Source organism: Vicia villosa, linkage group LG7, assembly GCF_029867415.1.
Source record: "Vicia villosa cultivar HV-30 ecotype Madison, WI linkage group LG7, Vvil1.0, whole genome shotgun sequence".
NCBI classification, from domain to species: domain Eukaryota; kingdom Viridiplantae; phylum Streptophyta; class Magnoliopsida; order Fabales; family Fabaceae; genus Vicia; species Vicia villosa.
Window position 1 is genome coordinate 129,380,771 of NC_081186.1, and position 20,567 is coordinate 129,401,337.

At 38.2% G+C, this 20,567-nt stretch overlaps 2 protein-coding genes across 2 annotated transcripts; both read left to right on the plus strand.

Annotated features, from left to right (window-relative positions):
* Positions 1 to 10,118: 10,118 nt before the first annotated feature.
* LOC131620176 (uncharacterized) lies at positions 10,119 to 11,744 on the plus strand. The gene has a single exon (XM_058891186.1). It carries the CDS (start codon positions 10,119 to 10,121, stop codon positions 11,742 to 11,744), a length of 1,626 nt encoding a protein of 541 aa, XP_058747169.1.
* A 21-nt stretch (positions 11,745 to 11,765) lies between these two features.
* LOC131620177 (uncharacterized) lies at positions 11,766 to 12,107 on the plus strand. Its single transcript, XM_058891187.1, has one exon. The coding sequence runs from the start codon at positions 11,766 to 11,768 to the stop codon at positions 12,105 to 12,107; it is 342 nt and encodes a 113-aa protein (XP_058747170.1).
* The last annotated feature ends 8,460 nt before the right edge of the window (positions 12,108 to 20,567 follow it).

The window sequence follows — 20,567 nt, forward strand, 5'->3', positions numbered from 1 at the left end:
ACATGCATATTTCTCCTTTAGCTCACATTACATGCATCATAAACATTGCATATCACTAACTTGATTTTTTCAGGCAGACGGATATCTTCAACAAAGATGTTCTCAATCACATGCAGTGTTCACCTGAATTCCACGAACGGTTCTCTCAGATATAATCAAGCCGAAGATTCATTCTGATCACTTATCAACTCAAAAACAAGCATCGAAGATCTAAAGCTGATACCTCAGACGGTTCCAGAACGATCTAACATCGAAGATCTAAAGCTGATACCTCAGACGGTTCCAGAACGATCTAACATCGAAGATCTAAAGCTGATACCTCAGACGGTTGCAGAACGATCTAACATCGAAGATCTAAAGCTGATACCTCAGAAGGTTCCAGAACGATCTACCATCGAAGATCTAAAGCTGATACCTCAGACGGTTCCATAATGATCAACTTTCAAAATCTAAAGCGGAAAAACTTTGGACAAGTTCCGTAACGATCATCCTCCTAGACTTAAAGCGGTAACCTTGGACGGTTCCGAAACAGTCAACACAAAGACTTTCAAATCTTTCATCAAGATATAATCAATGGATTCATTCTGATGAACGAACCATCAAATACAATTGCCGGGTGGCATCTGAAAGCCCATCTAAGGTAATGTTTCAATCTGCCAACAACATTTCGTAGACGACATTCAAATGCAACTTCCAACATCTCATCTGATCAAGGTAAGTGCAAATTTTCAGGGCATCTAAATATTCAATCATCTTCTACCTTCAGATTTCAGACAATCTCTTCAGGTTTAAGAAGATTGAATAGGGGCAACTGTTATACCCCAAAATTTGTCCGCATCTTTTTTCAAGAAAACTCCAATCTAAAAATTAAGAGTCTCATATAATCATGGATTTTTATTTCAATAAATATCCTGACATATGAAATACTTAGTTTTTAGAATTTTTCTTATACAGTATTTTGGCTTGCAGTTGAATTTATTCTTACGCAAACGCCAAATACTGTTTATTACTTCACACATGCTATTTATTTATTTACAGATAAATAGTACTGACACAATTGGTACAGTTAAATCTTTTGCAGGCGCAGAATCAGGAAACTCAGACTGTACTGGTAACAAGTAGATTATTATTATCTTTTGTTTCCCATTAATTTTTGTACTATATTCCATTATTTTCAAAATCTTTTCAAATCTCTTTTTCAAAAAATCAAATCCTAACTTTATTCTATACATCTCTCTTTTTCCCAACACTATCATACACTTTCTTTCAAATCTTACTTCCACTCAAATTTTCCTTTTGTACGGAATCACTTCATTCCCCAACGTCTCTATCCTTCTTTCCATTCTATAAATACCTCTCATTTTTCCATAAAAATCTCACATCAAATTCTAACTCATCTCTCAAATTTCTACTTCATATCCATCCTTTCTTCTTCCCCGACAAAATGGCGAAGTGGTGGGAAACGTGTTTTCTTATGGTCATCACCATTGCTACGGTGATCATGTCTTTTTTCTGTCTACATAGCCCGGAACACTGTGGACCTGGGATGCTTGCACTCCCAATCATCTACATGTTATTATTTGTAGCATGGGTTATCAATCGTCATTCTTAAAGTTTGTCGTATCTCTTATTTCTTAAATGTACCGTTTATTCGTCGTACTGTTCAATATAGTATGTAATATTTGTACTGTCAGTATTAAATGTTGTACTATTTGTCATAATGTTGCTTAATTATTCAGATAATATTTTGTGTGTTTTCTGCCAGTCAAATATTCATTTTTCTGTGCATTAAATGATTTTCAGGGTTATTATCGGTAATTTTGCTCGCGTACAGTAAATTTTAGTTATTTATTATGTCTGTGTTTTTAACAAGTCATGTAAATAAACTTTAATTTTTCACATAAAACAAAAAACAACAAAAAGAAAATTAACTTTGACTGTTGATTTTTCACTCTAACTGCTACATTAATACCTGAACAGTCAGTTGACAGTCAAACTGCTGGCAGTACAATTCTCAGTGTTTTGTACCATCAATCAAATCAATCTTTTACAATTCAAAATTCCAAGATTTTTTTCCTAGAAGTCTTCTGAATATCACATGATTAGCAGAGACTCAACACTGCACAAAAATCAGGTACGCTTAACTGTCTCCTACACAAACAGTCCCTGACTAGGGTTTTCTTGTTTTTACAGGAGAAACAAGTTTTTGAGACCTCAAATGGATTTCATGGACATCCATATATCTCAAAGTACCATCACACAAATTTTCAGACTTCAATTCACTCAGACGCACCGTCAGCAGCTCAAACAGTCAACAGACGACCCGTTTGACCAAAAAAGTCAACAGACAGTCAAAAATGAAATTTTTTGTCAACATCCATATTTTGTCAAAGGATTCATCATTTGATCATTGGATGATCATAACTCATCAAGGAAAGATCAAAAATCAACAAAACCCTAAGATTCAAAATTAGGGTTTTCTCCTAAAAAGTCAACTGAACTTTGACTGGCCATAACTCTCTCATCCTTCATCCAAAAAATTCAAACCAAAGCTCATTTTGAAGGAAATTCAATTATCTTTCAAATGCAATTGATCCCATGGTCATTACATTCACCATTTGAAAAATATGAACAAAGACATTACAGGTCATTTTCAAAGTCAACAAAAAGACACTTTTTTCAAAAGGACACACAAGGAGCATCAAAAATCATTTTGACATGAGACCAAAGACATTGGTTAGAGGACTCTTTTAGGTTTACAAAAAGTGCAAGATCTCCTTCATATGGCAAAAATTGAGGGATTTACACCTTGTTGAAGTTGGCTAAATTTTGGGAAAATGCATAAAACCAACATTGCTCAAAAATGTATTTTTTCCAAATGGGGCCAAGTTTTCATGGTTCAAACATGTTTGCCATGATATTATGGGCCTCCCACGACCAAGACAAAGCCCACACCATTTTTACCCATTTTTGGCTTAATTTTATCTTATTTTAAGATTAAATGAAAAAAGAAAATGGAAGGATAATGGATAGCTTAGTTTCTAAGCATGAGTCATCCAAGAATCTTCAATTTTCTACAGAAGATTGAGGTACAAGGCAAGAGCATTGAAGAGAAGCAAGACTTGGTCAACAATTCAAAGGTTTTAATATAAAAAAATCAAGAATTCAACAAAGGCAACTAAAGGCTTCTTGGCTTCAATTCTAAGCACAACATAGCCTATATAAAGGCTATAACACTTCACAAATAAAAGAGCACGAAATCAGAGCCAAACTTCTGCTTGTAACACACTTGTAATCTCTTAAATTTTTCAAAGAAATTTCAAATTCGAATTTTGAATTCAAGTCAGTTTCCATACAAACTAAACATTCAAACACCTTCCTCAAGCATCACTGAACATATTCCAATCATTTCCAAGTCCTGAAACTCACTGAACTTAGCACTACAGGTCACGATTTGTTCGAACTAAAATCGACTTGTATCTCATAATCCATGCATGTTTGACAAGATGTAGACATATATTTGAGTTTAGTTTGATGTCCTGATCGTTTCTGGACATCTAATTAAGGTTTGGTTGAGTAATCACGAAGTTACCATTTTAGGGTTCATATTCTCAAAATTAGGGCTTTCTGAAATAGGCAAAATTACAGGTTCTAAGTGGTACCATTGAATTCGTATGGACTAGACGAATCAAACGGACATGTCGCGCCAAATTTATATTCATGTTTGACCCTATTCGCTATTTTGCAGGTTTAGGAGGTATCTATTACAGCGCTTTTATTACAAAACGTTATTAAAGGTGCTGGCTGGAGGTTGAAGACGATGAGGTGTCTCCACCTCAGTGGATAGAACGCGCGCGCGTTTTTTTAAAATAACCTCTAATTCTGTGCTTTGCAGTCTATGCTTTTGCCATATGCCTCACTTTAATCACCTTCTGATCCACTTGCCAGCTCATCCTACGTCCCTGACACGCCAGTCCATACCATGGACTCTCCAATCAACCACATCTGATTACTATCCTTTTAATTTCTATTTTTATTTTAATTTCTTTGTTAAATTAATTAAAAATAGTTTTAAATATCCAAAAAATACACAAAAAATATTTTTAAGTTGCTAAAATAATATATTATTTTCTGATATAAAAATATTTTATTTTTCTTCATAATTTAAATATTTTGCATAATTAATTAGTATATATTTATATATTTGCTTTTTAATTATTTCTGTAGATGTTGTTGATTGGCTGTAATTTTTGGTAAAACTCATTGTGATTTTATCATGTCAAAACTGGTGTCATGACATGCATTCTACTGTTGTGAAGTTTTACTTATGCAGGCCTTTACCTGATGTCAAGGCCGATGTCATGACATTCGTAGCTGTTACGTCTTATTCTGTTACTAATTATGGTTATGTGATCTGTTAAGATTCTATGCGCTTTACTTGGAAATATTGGATTATGATCTGTTCAAGGACGACGTTATTTGCCCTTATTTTAGGTTCCTTGATTTATGGAAATTAGTTTAATTAGGTTTAAAACTAGTTTGGATCCAAGGCCCAGCTGCTGCGTTTTCTGAAGGCTATATATTATATGAAGTAGCGGCAGACCTAATCAGGGTTTTTGCATTGAGAAGCTTTAAGAGGTTTTCGTGTTTTAAGTTTTTGAAGTTCTAGTTTTCTTGTGAGCCAAACAATCATCGTGATGGTTGTCTTGGTCTAGGTATTTTTGTTTGTGTTGTAAGAGGTACTTGAAGCTTTTAAGCAAGAGTACCATTGTACTTGATTGAAGCTTTTAAGCAAGATCAAGTTGTGTCCTTGAAGTGTGTCTTCTTTTCATATTTGTTGAGTGTTATTCATCACTGCTGTGATTGAGGGGGAGCGAGTAGGATCTCTGATCTAAGTAGCTTAGATTGAAGTTGCATTGGGTTGATATTAAGTGAAAGGTGTAGTCTTGATGTGTATTACTCTGAATTGATACTACTTATAGTGGACTTCCTCCCTGGCTTGGTAGCCCCCAGACGTAGGTGTATTTGCACCGAACTGGGTTAACAAATCACTTGTGTTATTTGTTTTATTTCTTGTTCATTATTATAGAATTGTTCAGATAGGTAATGTCGTGACATCCTTTTCGACATCACGTATCTGATTCCAGAATTTCAATTGGCATCAGAGCGGGCACCCTGCCTATTTGGTTTACTGGGTGAGATCTAGGGACAGTATTTTCTGGTACTATGGACAAGGAAGGTGGTGGATTTGTGATTAGACCACCCATTCTGGATGGTTCCAATTATGATTATTGGAAGCCTCGCATGGTGGCTTTCCTGAAATCCGTGGATAGTAAAGCATGGAGAGTTGTAAACAAAGGATGGGAACATCCTGTCACTACTGATAAAGATGGCAAGAAAACTCTTAAACCGAAGGAAGAATGGGACAAAGATGAGGAGGCATTGGCGCTTGGCAACTCTAAAGCTTTAAATGCTTTATTCAATGGAATTGACAGGAATATATTCAGACTAGTACACCATTGTGAACTAGCCAAAGATGTCTGGGATACCCTCAAGACCACTCATGAAGGTACTTCCAAAGTGAAGATGTCAAGACTTCAGCTGCTAACTACGAAGTTTGAACATCTAAGGATGAAAGATGATGAAAGTATTCAGGATTTTCACATGAATATCCTTGATATTGCTAATACCGCAGGAGCTTTGGGAGAAAAAATGTCTGATGAAAAGCTGGTGAGAAAAATCCTTAGATCCCTGCCTAAGAGATTTGATATGAAAGTTACAGCTATAGAAGAGGCACATGATATCAGCAAAATGAAGGTAGAAGAGTTAATTGGATCTCTTCAAACCTTTGAGATGGGGATCAATGACAATTCTGAAAAGAAGAACAAAAGCATAGCTTTTGTGTCCAACTCTCAAGAAGAAGCAGAGGAAAGTAGAGAAGAAAATCTATCTGAATCTATAGCTATGCTTGGTAAACAATTTAACAAAATTATGAGAAGAATGGATCAGAAGCCAAGACCTAATGTCAAGAACATCTCATCTGACACTAGTAGATCTTATGACTCTGGCAGAAGAGCTAAACCAGAAGAAAAGTACAATCACAGCAAAGGAATTCAATGCCATGGATGTGAAGGGTATGGACATATTAGAGCTGAATGTCCTACTTATCTCAAGAAACAAAAGAAAGGACTGTCAGTCTCCTGGTCTGATGAAGATTCTGAGAGTGACTTTGAAGAAGAATCGACCAAACATGTCACAGCCCTTACTGGTGTTTGTAATTCTGATGAAGACTCTAGTGAAGATGAGCTAACCTTTGAAGAACTGGCAGCCTCCTATAGGAAGTTGTGTATCAGAAGTGCTGAAGTCTGTCAACAAGGTGAAAAGCAGAAGAAATACATAGTTCAGTTGGAGGCTGATAACAAAGGACTTAGTAAAACAATATCTGAACTAAACAGTGAAATTATCATGCTACAATCCAAACTTGATCAGATGTCAAAATCTGTAAAAATGTTGAACAATGGCTCGGATATGTTAGAGGAGATTCTGCAGATTGGAAAGAGTTCAGGAGATATGTCTGGTATAGGTTTTGTTGGTACAAAGAAACATTCCCAAGATGGTAATAGGGCTAAACCTGAAACTGAGATGTTGAACCCGATGTCAAAACATGCGACTCAACATCAAGACAAAAGTAAAATGAAGAGAAAATTTCAAAGATGGAGATGCCATTACTGTGGAAGATTTGGACACATTAAGCCCTTTTGCTTCAGATTATATGGATACCCAGATCAAGCTCCATACTACAGACCTAAGCAGATCATGCCCATCCAGAAGCAACAATGGATACCCAAAAATATGGCTTTAATAGCTCATACATCTCTTAGAGTATCAGCTAAAGAAGATTGGTATTTTGACAGTGGATGTTCCAGACACATGACTGGAATCAAGAATCTGCTTGTTGATATCAAAAATCACTATACTAGCTATGTAACCTTTGGTGATGGAGCTAAAGGAGAAATCAAAGGAGTTGGAAAACTTGACTGTTCAAGAGTTCCAAATCTAGAGGGTGTTTTGTTGGTCAAGGGCCTGACTGCTAATCTCATAAGCATCAGTCAACTCTGTGACCAAGGATACCAAGTTAACTTCACTAAAACTGAGTGTGTGGTTACTAATGAAGAAAAGGAAGTAGTAATGAGGGGAGTCAGATCCAAATATAACTGCTACTTGTGGGTGTCTCATGAATCCAGCTACTCAACTGTATGCTCTAAAGAAGAAGAAGCAAAGTTGTGGCACCAAAAACTTGGCCATCTTCATCTAAGAGGTATGAAAAGGATTGTCTCTTTGGAAGCTGTGAGAGGAATTCCTAAGCTACAAATTGATGAAGGAAGAATATGCGGTGAATGTCAGGTAGGAAAACAAACCAGGATGTCACATTCAAAGGTTAGACATCTGACCACTTCCAGAGTTCTAGAACTGCTTCATATGGACTTGATGGGACCAATGCAAATGGAGAGTCTCGGAGGAACGAAATATGCTTATGTGGTTGTGGATGACTACTCCAGATACACTTGGATAAACTTCATCAGAGAAAAGTCAGATGTGTTTGATGTTTTCAAAGATCTGTGTCATAGAATTCAAAGGGAAAAAGAAAATGGTGTTGTGAGAATTAGAAGTGATCATGGAAAGGAATTTGAGAATAAAAAATTTGCTGATTTCTGCTCCTCTGAAGGAATACATCATGAATTTTCATCCCCTATTACTCCACAGCAAAATGGGGTTGTTGAAAGAAAAAATAGAACTATTCAAGAATCAGCCAGAGCTATGATTCATGCTAAGAAACTTCCTATCTACTTCTGGGCTGAAGCCATGAGTACTGCTTGCTATGTTCATAATAGAGTTACCTTGAGAAAAGGAACCTCTACCACCCTATATGAGATCTGGAAGGGAAGAAAACCCACTGTCAAATACTTCCATGTGTTTGGTAGTAAGTGTTACATTCTTGCTGATAGAGATCACAGAAGGAAGATGGATTCCAAGAGTGATGAAGGGATTTTTCTGGGCTACTCTACAAACAGTAGAGCCTATAGAGTGTTCAACTCAAGAACCAGAGTAATAATGGAATCCATAAATGTTGTGGTTGATGATGTCCACAATCAAGCAGATGTCACAGAAGATGTCGGAACATTCTGGGAATTTACAGCTGAAGGATCTACTAAAGAAGATGATTGCAGTCCTACTATCACAGAGTCTGAAGCTGAACCTCCTAACAAAGGTCCATCTATAAGGGTTCAAAAAGATCATCCTAGTGAACTTATTATAGGAAATCTCAACAGTGGAGTTACTACAAGGTCAAGAGAACTAGTTTCAAATTCTTGTTTTGTGTCAAAAATTGAACCTAAGAATGTTAAGGAAGCATTGACAGATGAGTTCTGGATTAATGCTATGCAAGAAGAACTAGGCCAGTTTGAAAGGAATGAAGTATGGGAGCTGGTACCAAGACCTAAAGGTACTAATGTCATTGGAACAAAATGGGTTTACAAGAACAAGTCAGATGAACTGGGAACTATTATCAGAAACAAAGCAAGGCTAGTTGCTCAAGGATACACTCAAGTTGAAGGAATTGACTTTGATGAAACCTTGCTCCTGTTGCTAGACTTGAGTCAATTAGATTACTGCTAGGAGTTGCTTGTATTCTAAAATTCAAACTATACCAGATGGATGTGAAGAGTGCTTTCTTGAATGGATACTTGAGTGAGGAAGTTTATGTGGAACAACCTAAAGGTTTTGCTGATCCAAACCATCCTGATCATGTGTACAAACTAAGAAAAGCTCTTTATGGGTTGAAACAAGCCCCTAGAGCTTGGTATGAGAGACTAACTGAGTTTCTTACTAGTAATGGTTACAGGAAAGGAGGGATAGATAAAACTCTCTTTGTTAAAGATGAAGGAGGAAAGATCCTGATTGCACAAATCTATGTGGATGATATTGTGTTTGGTGGGATGTCAGACACGATGATTAAACATTTTGTTGACCAAATGCAATCAGAATTTGAAATGAGCCTAGTTGGAGAATTAACTTACTTTCTTGGACTGCAAGTTAAACAGATGGAAGACTCAATTTTTCTCTCTCAGAGCAAGTATGCCAAAAACATTGTCAAAAAATTTGGGTTGGAAAATGCTAGTCACAAAAGAACACCTGCACCTACTCATTTAAAATTGTCCAAAGATGAAAAGGGCACAAATGTTGATCAAAGCTTGTATAGAAGCATGATAGGAAGCCTGCTGTATCTCACAGCTAGTAGGCCTGATATTGCTTTTGCTGTTGGGGTGTGTGCCAGATATCAAGCAGAACCCAAGATCAGTCACATAAATCAAGTCAAGAGGATTCTGAAATATGTGAATGGTACTTGTGAGTATGGCATGCTCTACTCTCATGGGTGTGAACCAATTCTCACTGGATATTATGATGCAGACTGGGCTGGAAGTGCTGATGACAGAAAAAGTACTTCAGGAGGATGTTTCTTCTTGGGGAATAACCTCATATCTTGGTTCAGTAAGAAACAAAATTGTGTATCCCTATCTACTGCAGAGGCAGAATACATTGCAGCAGGAAGTAGTTGTTCTCAGCTTGTTTGGATGAAACAAATGTTAACATTATATAATGTCACACAAGATGTCATGACATTATATTGTGACAACCTAAGTGCCATTAATATCTCAAAGAATCCTATCCAGCATAACAGGACCAAGCACATTGATATTCGGCATCACTTCATAAGAGATCTTGTTGAAGATAAAGTAATTGCCTTGGAACATGTTGCTACTAACCTTCAACTGGCTGATATTTTCACTAAGGCTTTGGATGCTAATCAATTTGAAAATTTGAGAAGTAAACTTGGCATTTGTCTTTATGAGGGATTATAGCAATTAACTGGGTGTGGGGCCAACAGTATCCTTCTCTCCAAATATTTGTTATCATTACATATTAAAGTGTATTTTCCCCCTCTTTTACACTTTCTCCAAACGGTTCCCATTCCCACAAAACCTATTTTTGGCATTCACGCTACCTCTCTGATTCGCTGCATTCACAAACCTCTCTCCATCATTCCTTTCTCTCTCAACATGTCTCAGACTTCTCCCTCGAAGAACACTACTCCTCGCTCTGAAACTGCATCCGACTCTAGGGCACCAAGTATGGTAGGTGATCAGAATGTTGTGCTGGATGTTGCGCCATTGAACTCGGTCCCAGCCACTCATCCTGTTGGCAGTATACCAAGAAAGATGCATGCAAGAAAATCAACTGGTGGGTCTGTTCCAGAAACGTTTTCTGCTCAGAAGAAAGAAGGGTTTGCTTATGTCCACAATGCGATCGCAGGTCTTGTCACAAGAATCTTGAATGAAGGTCACAAGGTAGCAGGAATATCTGTTCCTTTAGCCCAAGTTCCTGCCCCTGAGAACAGCGAAGATGATCAAGATGATGCTAGCAAAGATCAGGTTGATGTTGAGACATCTGAAGATAACAATGTTGATATCTCTGGTGCTAAATATGTTGAGACATCTGAAGCTAAAGATGTTGAAACATCTGGAACTAAAGATGCTGAGATTCTTGAAACAGAGAAAGCTGAAAAGGTCCCTGCTACTCCTTCTAAAGAAACTCTTAAAGAAGGCCCTACTGTGAATGATGTGGTGGATCTGGATAATCTTGATGATCCTATTGACATTGCTGATGATGACCTCATCTCCAGCATTTCCAACAGAGTCAAGGCTCGAAGGGGAAAGCAGGTTGATGATCAACATCCTCCCAAGACAAAGGTTGCTCCTCTAAAGAATGCCACCAAAGAAAAGATCAAGAAGGTCTCTGCTGAGTCTTCAAGAACTGGGAGCAAGGTTGCTGTGAAGAAGAGAAAAGAAAGAAGTGTTTCTGACTCCGAAGACAATGTCCTAAGTGATGTCCCTGACATCCCTTCAAAGAAGAAGATTGCTGTCACAAAATCCTCCACAAAGGTCCGTGATGTTCCCTTGGACAACATATATCTACACTATGCTTCAAATGCTATCCAGTGGAAGTTTGTTTATCAAAGAAGGCTGGCTCTGGAAAGAGAACTTGCAAATGATGCTTTGGAATGTCAAGAGGTCATGAAGCTCATCAAATCTGCAGGTTTGCTTAAAACTGTTACTCATTTTTCTAAATGCTATGAAATGCTCGTGAAGGAATTTATAGTGAATTTGTCTCAAGATTGTGCTGATGGAAGAACTGAGGATTTTCATAAGGTGTATGTTAGAAGAAAATGTATAGATTTTTCCCCTACTGTTATCAACCTCTATCTAGGTAGAGATGCTGAGGCTCAACCTGAGCTTGAAGTAACTGACAATGAAGTATGCAAAGTTATCACTGGTGGTAAGGTTAAGAAATGGCCCATAAAGAGTAAATTGTCTGCTAGTCTTTTTAGTGTCAGGTATGCCTTGCTGCACAAAATTGGTGCTGCAAACTGGGTGCCTACCAATCACACTTCTACCATTGCTGTTGGCCTAGGTAGATTCATATATGCTGTGGGAACCAAGACAAAATTTGACTATGGGACCTACATATTTGATCAAACTATGAGGCATGTTGGTACTTCTGCTACCAAGCTACCCATTGCTTTTCCATCCCTGATATGTGGGATAATCCTCAAGCAACACCCTGGAATTCTGAAAGCTAAAGATTCTGTATGTAAGAGGGAGAGTGCTTTGTCTTTCCACTATTAGCTGCTCCAAAGGTCAGATGACATGACATCTGCTGGGACATCCCAACCCAGCAAGTCTGTGAACAAAACCTTTCTCATTGTTGAGCTGAAAGAAACTTGTAAAGAGTTGGACAACAGGAAGATGAAGCTTGAACAGCTCATTCAAAGTCTTGAGCAGTCTGCAGAGGATGATCATGCTGGTGGAAGTGATGGTGACAATATGGATGAAGACAAAAATGCTGATAGTGGTGATGAGGAAGAGGCTGAGGATGGTGAAGACACTGAAGATGCTGGGAAAAGTGATGCTGATGAAGAGAATAGTGTCTCTGGTGATGAAGAGGTTAGTGGCTCTAGTGATGAAGAGACTGATGGTTCTGACAATTAGCTCTACTTCTGGTGTTTCTTTCCTGCTGATCTTTTGGTTGAGTTTGGCTCCTTTTGTGGCTAAAAAGGGGGAGTAATGGTTGTTGGTTATTTTTGTTGGTTATTTCTGTTGGATATTGGTTGTTGGATATTTTGGTTTTTTTCTGTTGTTTTCTGGTTTTTTTTGAATGTCTTCTGGTTCTCCTTGACAATGATAAGTGGTATTCTGTAACAGATGATTAAATAGATGTTTTCTGGTTTTCTGGTGATTAAACAAGCTGGCTGTTGTTTCTACAGAATTTATTTTTCTATTTTCTTGGCGTTGCTGGCTGCTGTGTATGCTCTGATATTTTATGGTTACACCTATTCGTGTTTTAGCCAAAAATTTGCCAAAGGGGGAGTTTGTAGATGTTGTTGATTGGCTGTAATTTTTGGTAAAACTCATTGTGATTTTATCATGTCAAAACTGGTGTCATGACATGCATTCTACTATTGTGAAGTTTTACTTATGCAGGCCTTTACCTGATGTCAAGGCCGATGTCATGACATTCGTAGTTGTTACGTCTTATTCTGTTACTAATTATGGTTATGTGATCTGTTAAGATTCTATGCGCTTTACTTGGAAATATTGGATTATGATCTGTTCAAGGACGACGTTATTTGCCCTTATTTTAGGTTCCTTGATTTATGGAAATTAGTTTAATTAGGTTTAAAACTAATTTGGATCCAAGGCCCAGCTGCTGCGTTTTCTGAAGGCTATATATTATATGAAGTAGCGGCAGACCTAATCAGGGTTTTTGCATTGAGAAGCTTTAAGAGGTTTTCGTGTTTTAAGTTTTTGAAGTTCTAGTTTTCTTGTGAGCCAAACAATCATCGTGATGGTTGTCTTGGTCTAGGTGTTTTTGTTTGTGTTGTAAGAGGTACTTGAAGCTTTTAAGCAAGAGTACCATTGTACTTGATTGAAGCTTTTAAGCAAGATCAAGTTGTGTCCTTGAAGTGTGTCTTCTTTTCATATTTGTTGAGTGTTATTCATCACTGCTGTGATTGAGGGGGAGCGAGTAGGATCTCTGATCAAAGTAGCTTAGATTGAAGTTGCATTGGGTAGATATTAAGTGAAAGGTGTAGTCTTGATGAGTATTACTCTGAATTGATACTACTTATAGTGGACTTCCTCCCTGGCTTGGTAGCCCCCAGACGTAGGTGTATTTGCACCGAACTGGGTTAACAAATCACTTGTGTTATTTGTTTTATTTCTTGTTCATTATTATAGAATTGTTCAGATAGGTAATGTCGTGACATCCTTTTCGACATCACGTATCTGATTCCAGAATTTCAATTTCAACCAATCAAAAAATCATTAAAAAAATTGTTCTTTATATTAAATATTGTTTATATATTATAAGCCAATTTTGAACATATTTTGAATAATTTTCTCTTCAAATTTTAATTATTTGTATAATTATTTGTATAATTATGTATTAATTAACTTAATAAATTTCAAATCAATTTCAAAAATTCCAAAAAAAATTAGTTTTGTTTTAAAATTAATTAAAAAGCATTTTGAACATATTTTGAACTTAAATTTTAGGTTTAAATTTTGTTTCCATCTTTTTCTCATTTTAATTTAATTAATCATGCATTAATTATAATTAAAATCAATCATAAAAAATACAAAAACATTTCTTTATTTTCTTGCAATTTAAATTCCTAGATAAATGTATAGGTTGCCAAACTCATGTAAATAGGCATAGTTTACATTTCCTGCACAATCGATGTAATAGCGTAGATTTATTTTCCGCACTTTACATTTCCGCATTTTAAATTCCAGCACATATAAACTGCGTGTATGTCAAAGATAAAATTGAACCGTTAGATCACTAACTCCAAAAGATAAAATATCTGAATTCAAACACAATCACACTTGCACCTCCTAAGGTAATCCCTTCTCATTCTTTTCAAAATCAAAGTCAAAATTCTACTGTTTCGAGTACAAAATCGAACCTTTTGTTTGTATCCGGTGAAAGGATAGATTTTTAAAGGAAATAGGATAAAGACCTTACAACTTAGGGTAGACCTCCTAATTTGCTTGCTCAAATCAAAACAAACAAAATTCTCATACACTGTTGTTTTTCAAAATAAAACTTTCCAAAAAGACAATACTTTGTATATATCCAAACAAGGATCATTACGAAGTTAACGTTCTTTTTTTCAAAAAAAACATCTTTTGAAAGATAAAAAACACTTTGTATACATCCGCACAAGGATCATTACAAATTCAATTTACAAAGGTATTTGAAACCACATATGAGCATTTTAAAGCAATTGAAAAGTGATCGAAAACAAGTGAGCTAAGCAAACTAAAGAGCCCATGGATAACCATGGATACAAAGGGTGCTAACACCTTTCCTTTGTATAACCTACCCCCTTACCCAGAATTTCTTAAAGGTCTTTTTTCTGTTTCTTTTATAAACCTTTCCTTAATTGGATAAAATAAAAGGTCGGTGGCGACTCTCTGAATTTTCAAAATGCGAAAGCAGAAGCAATAAAAAGAGTCAGTTCACGTATCTCTCCGCGAGAGGTATGGCCGAAAACGGAGGTCCACAGGATGCTATTTTGTTGTGTGTATTTTCTATATTCTTGGTTGACTTCCCATCTTTACAAAGCTAGTTGTTTTATTAAAGAATTGACTAGAAATGATTGGTCCCAAAAATTAAGGGCTCTCAAAGCAGATTCTATCCTTTGGTATGCAAAGAAATTAAATTCCGATAAGATTATTTATAAATGTGGAGATTTCAACAATGTGCCTTTGATGGGAAAATTAGGATGCATTAATTACAATCCTATTCTAGCATTGCGCCAACTAGGCCATTCCATGGATTGTGAGCCTCCCAAATCACAATTGGAAGAATTACTTTTGCATGACAGCGGAAAAGGGGAACCAAGGACTTTAAAGAAAATAATTCAAGCTTGGAGACATGTGCAAGCAAAGAGTTTCGGGCCAAAGAATATCATTGCTAGAGAACCTTATACTAGTTGGGTTCAAGAAAGAGTTGGAAAGATTTTGCTTCCTTTTGTTGTGGATCCCGCATACAAGCCTGATTCTGCTAATCTTGTTCCTCTATCCATCGAAGAGGTAGAAGGGATCAGGGCTGCCCTAGAGGTGTCCCGAAAGGAAAAAGAAAAATTAGAGCTTGATATTCATCAACTTACCAACGAAAGGAGCCAACTACGCTTTGACCTTAAAGAGAAAAACCAAGAGCTTCAAGCGATGAAGGAAGATAATGATAGGCAAAGAGGTAAAAGGAAACGTGCAACCGAAGGAGTTTTAAGTGCTAATTACAATCTAGAAGCATATAATGAAAAGTTGGAACAAGCAAATCTAGAAATTGCAAGGTGGAGAAGACGTTATGAAAAAGCTTCTCATGATAAGGCGGAATCCGAGAAAAATCTAGAAACCGTGGTCTTTGAATTAACTAATAGAACTAAAGATCAAGAGGTGGAAATAAGGAATCTAAAGTTTGATCTTCAAGAAGCTCGCAATTCTTGACAAGAAGAGCGCGCAAGAAGAATAACTACGGAGGAAGTACTTTTACAACGCACCGGTGAGTACGATAGAGCACTTCAAGCTATGGCATCACTTAGGCAAGTGTTCATAAGGCAAAGAGAGATATATGAAGCAGCCATGGACGAAAGAGATTATTGGAAAAGACTTTACACAATTGTTTCTACGGCAAATGAACATGTGAGCATGGTTCCTAAGATGCTTGAAGACTACGAAAAATGCCGCGATAATTATGATAAGCTAGTCTTCTTGTGTAATGATTTGATTCAAGATATTCCAAGGAGTTTGGCAAAGGCGGAATCATCTCCTATCATCCTTCCTAAAGAAGTCAAAGAATTTATGGAGCTTTGTAGGGATGTGGTGGACAAGTTCCGAGAAGACATCCAAAAGCGTTCCTAATTTTATTTTATTTCCTTGTTGCTTTTATTTCTAGTATTTTAATTTCAGTTTCCATTCCTATTTGTAAACCAACAATAAAGTGGTATTTCTTTTAATTAATAAAGTGTGTTTATTTTTCGCATTACTTATTGTTCCTATAATATTCACCAAATAATTATAAAAAGAAGAATATATAAAAAAAGGGGAATATATATATATTTACTATAACAATGTGGATAAGACATGAACATAGCATAAGCATAACATTCATATCATGCATACTAGAGTTTATTTTCAAAGCATTAAAAGAAAAAAAACTATCTTTATCTCCAGTCACACCATTGGAGAAGGCAACCAAGCAACCATACCACCATACCAAACCCGCGCTCAGAAGAAGAAAGCTATGGAACAACTAGAGCAGAATCAAGCCGCCCTTCGCGAAGAAGTAACTCAGTTGAAAGGCACTGTAGATGAGATTAAGGGAGGAATGGCTCAGATGTTGAGTTTCATGAAGGACATCAGGGATGAACAGGAAAAGGCTAGGGAAGCTCGGAACCAGTATGAGGAAATACCGAATGATGGCAACCCGCTGTTAGGATTTGTTCGAGGCTTTGATCCTCACAAGTCAAATGCCCACTCCTCAAAGAGAGTTACCAGAACCCATGAAGAGGGAGAGGCTTCCCATGAAGGATTCATTCCCACCACTCAGAAAGAGGGGGCGCCTCGCACGGTTCGCATCCCTGCTAACAATCCACCTAAGGATGAGGATTACGTGGATTTACAATATGGGGAGGCGGATGAAACAAATCAGGAACCCCAACATAAGCAAACCCAATCTGATTCTGAAGAAAGTGCTAGAAATAGTGGAAATATCAAAGCGCTAGAAGAAAGGCTGAAAGCAGTAGAAGGATATGACGTCTTTGATGTGGATACCTATGAAATGAGCTTGGTTCCGGATTTGACTATTCCTCCTAAGTTCAAGATACCCATCTTTGAAAAGTACAAAGGACTTACGTGCTCAAGGAGTCATTTACGCATGTACATCAGGAAGATGGCTGTTATGCCAATGAGCAAAAACTAATGATGCATTTCTTCCAAGACAGTCTAAGTGGGGCATCTGTTGAATGGTACATGCAATTGGAAAAGACACATATCCGAAGCTGGAGTGACCTTGCTAATACGTTCCTAAAGCAATACAAGTACAATCTGGACATGGCACCCAATCGAATGCAATTACAAAATTTGTCCCAGAAAAAGGAAGAATCATTCAAGGAATACGCCCAAAGATGGCGAGAAATGGCATCCCGAGTCCAACCTCCGTTGCTAGAAAAGGAGCTGGTTGACATGTTTATGAGAATCTACAAGGACCATACTACGATAAGATGATCGGAAGTGTATCCTCAGGATTCTCAGATCTAGTGGTCATCGGAGAAAGAATTGAGGACGGAATCAAAGATGGGAAGATACAAGGAGCATCGTCTAACTCTTATCACTCAAAGAGGCCCACCTCAACCTTCGCTAAAAAGAAGGAAGGGGAGGCCAACACAGTGGTGCACCAAGAATCGAGACCTCCTATGTCATTCCCACCTCAACAAAACAGGTTCCAAGGGCCTCCAAGGAAATTCGATCCTTTGCCTACCTCCAGAAGTGAAATACTAAAATACTTGCTAAGCGAGTCATTGGTAGAGCTCAGGCCTATGCCACCTCCGCTTCCCGGAAAAGCTTCACCCAGGTTCAACCCTAATGAAAGGTGCGAATTTCATGCCAATTCCCCCGGACACACATTGGAAAAGTGTTGGGCTTTCAGACACAAGGTTCAGGATTTGATAGAGTCAGGGGCACTCGCCTTTGACAAACCTAATGTAAAAACAAATCCCATGCCTCATCATGATGGCAAAGTCAATGCAATCGAGGTCGTTACTAAGCAAGAGTTAGTTCAACAATGGAGCTCCCCCATAGATGCCCTTAAGAGGTATCTACTAGCAAGGGGGTTCATCCTAGAACATAACGAGGCTTTTAAGGGCACTCTACAAAAACTTGTGGACCAAGGAGTAATTCAGTTGAAAGAATATCCCGAGGAGGAGTATGTGGCCATGCTAGAGAGGAATGAGCCATTAATAATACCTAGTTCAGGAGCAAGGAAGACATTAATCATCCCCTACGCCAAAGCACCATTGCTGATACCCACACAAGTACACACTAGGATCATCCCAGTCAGAGATCCATATCCGGTGGACAAAATGAAAGCGGTCCCTTGGGAATATGATTCTAGCACTAATACGGATGTGACAAACATCATTGGGCCTGGGGGCATGACTCGTAGTGGTCGCATATTCAATACTGCGAAACCAAATGAGAACTTAGCACAAGCAAGTAATCAAGCTACTATGGTCCCGACCGAAGAAGGCACATCCAAGGACACAGAGACCGCTAACAAAAATGCTGAAGAGTTTTTAGCGCTAATCAAGAAAAGTGATTATAGAGTGGTGGACCAGTTGCACCAAACTCCGTCCAAAATATCACTCCTCTCGCTGTTAGTACATTCAGAAAAACATCGAGACGCCTTGATGAAAATCCTGAACGCCGCCCACGTAACTAAAGACATCACTGTAAATCAATTTGATGGAATGGTGGCTAATCTTACCGCTGGGGCATGTTTAAGCTTCAATGATCATGAGCTACCCCCACAAGGGAAAGAACATAACAAAGCCTTGCATATCTCCATACAATGTGGGAAAGCTCATCTATCTAGAGTTCTGATTGACACAGGGTCGTCATTAAACGTGATGCCAAAAGCCACTCTCGACAAGATAGCCTTGGAGGGTCTGGTAGTTAGACCAAGTCGTCTGATAGTCAAGGCCTTCGATGGATCACAAAGTCCGGTATTTGGAGAAGTAGACCTCCCTGTAGTAGTTGGTCCCCATACATTCTGCATCAATTTCCAAGTAATGGAGATTGAACCTGCTTATACCTGCTTATTGGGACGTCCCTGGACTCATGCTGCTGGGGCAGTTACCTCTACTCTGCATCAGAAAGTAAAATTTGTGGATGGGAACTCTATTGTGACCGTCAATGGGGAGGAGGATATATTTGTTAGCAATCTGGACTCATACCGATACATCGAGGCTGGAGAAAGGGCGTTGGAAACCTCATTCCAAGCACTAGAGATAGCAACTGCTGTCACACTACCGGTAGAAAAGATACGAAGGGCGGTGACATCCTGGAGAGACCTGCAAGACCTGAAAATGGAAGGCTGGAGCAAAGTGCCAGAAATTCAAGAGAAGAAGGATCTTCTGGGGTTAGGATACCAACCAACAAAGCAGGCTGCAAAGGAAGAGCAACGATTCCCTCCGATTGTGCAAACTTTTGTCACAGGCGGATATGAGCATGTATCCATGATATCTAGCATGGAGGGTACATCCAACTTCATCCGAATGATCAGACCAGGAGAACAGCTCCAAAATTGGACAAGCCTGGAGATACCAGAGATAGTTTATATTTCGAAGTAATTTGTTTTGTCGTGTGTTTTATCTCCCTTTCAATTAATCAATAAAAACAATGTCGCTCATGCCTCGCCCGAAGCATAGAGTTGGTTTGTAAGGGCCCCATTTTTTCTTTCAAAGTTTGAGTTTATTAATAAAATTGTCGTTTGCATTTGGCATTGAAAACACCGTCTCGTTCTTGCATTTATATTCCTAAAATGACAAATAACATTCTTGCATAAAACAAAAGCACAATCATAATTGCATACTAAAAACCAAACATAAACATGTGCAGATCACCTTCTAACATCACCGATAATAATACTGCTGAAACTCAATATAAACTCGAGGCTCTCGCTAGTCAGTCTGAGGAAGGGGATGAGGAAGACGATGGACTTCCGGAAGAATTGTCAAGGCTAATGGACAGAGAATCCAAAAGCATGCTCCCTCCTCAAGAAGCCATTGAAATCATAAACTTGGGCACCGATAAAGAACCCAAGGAAATCAAGATTGGGGCAACACTGAACGAGGACATAAAAGAAACGCTGGTCAAACTCCTCCATGACTATGTAGAAATATTCGCTTGGTCATACCGCGACATGCCTGGCTTGGATACAGACATCGTCGTACATAGGCTACTGCTCAAAGAGGGTTGTACACCTGTCAGACAAAAGCGCAGAAGAGTTCGGCCCGACATTGATAATAAAATCCGAGAAGAGGTACTCAAGCAGTTTGACGCAGGTTTCCTTTCCGTAGTCGAATATCCACCATGGATCGCCAATATAGTGCCAGTTCCTAAGAAGGATGGGAAGGTGCGCATGTGTGTTGATTACAGAGATCTGAATAAGGCAAGCCCAAATGACGACTTTCCACTGCCACACATAGACATACTAGTGGACAATACCGCACAAGCTTCAGTATTCTCATTCATGGATGGATTTTCTGGGTATAATCAGATCAAAATGGCTCCCGAAGACATGGAGAAAACCACCTTCATGACATCCTGGGGTACTTTCTGTTACAAGGTGATGCCTTTTGGATTGCAAAACGCTGGGGCAAC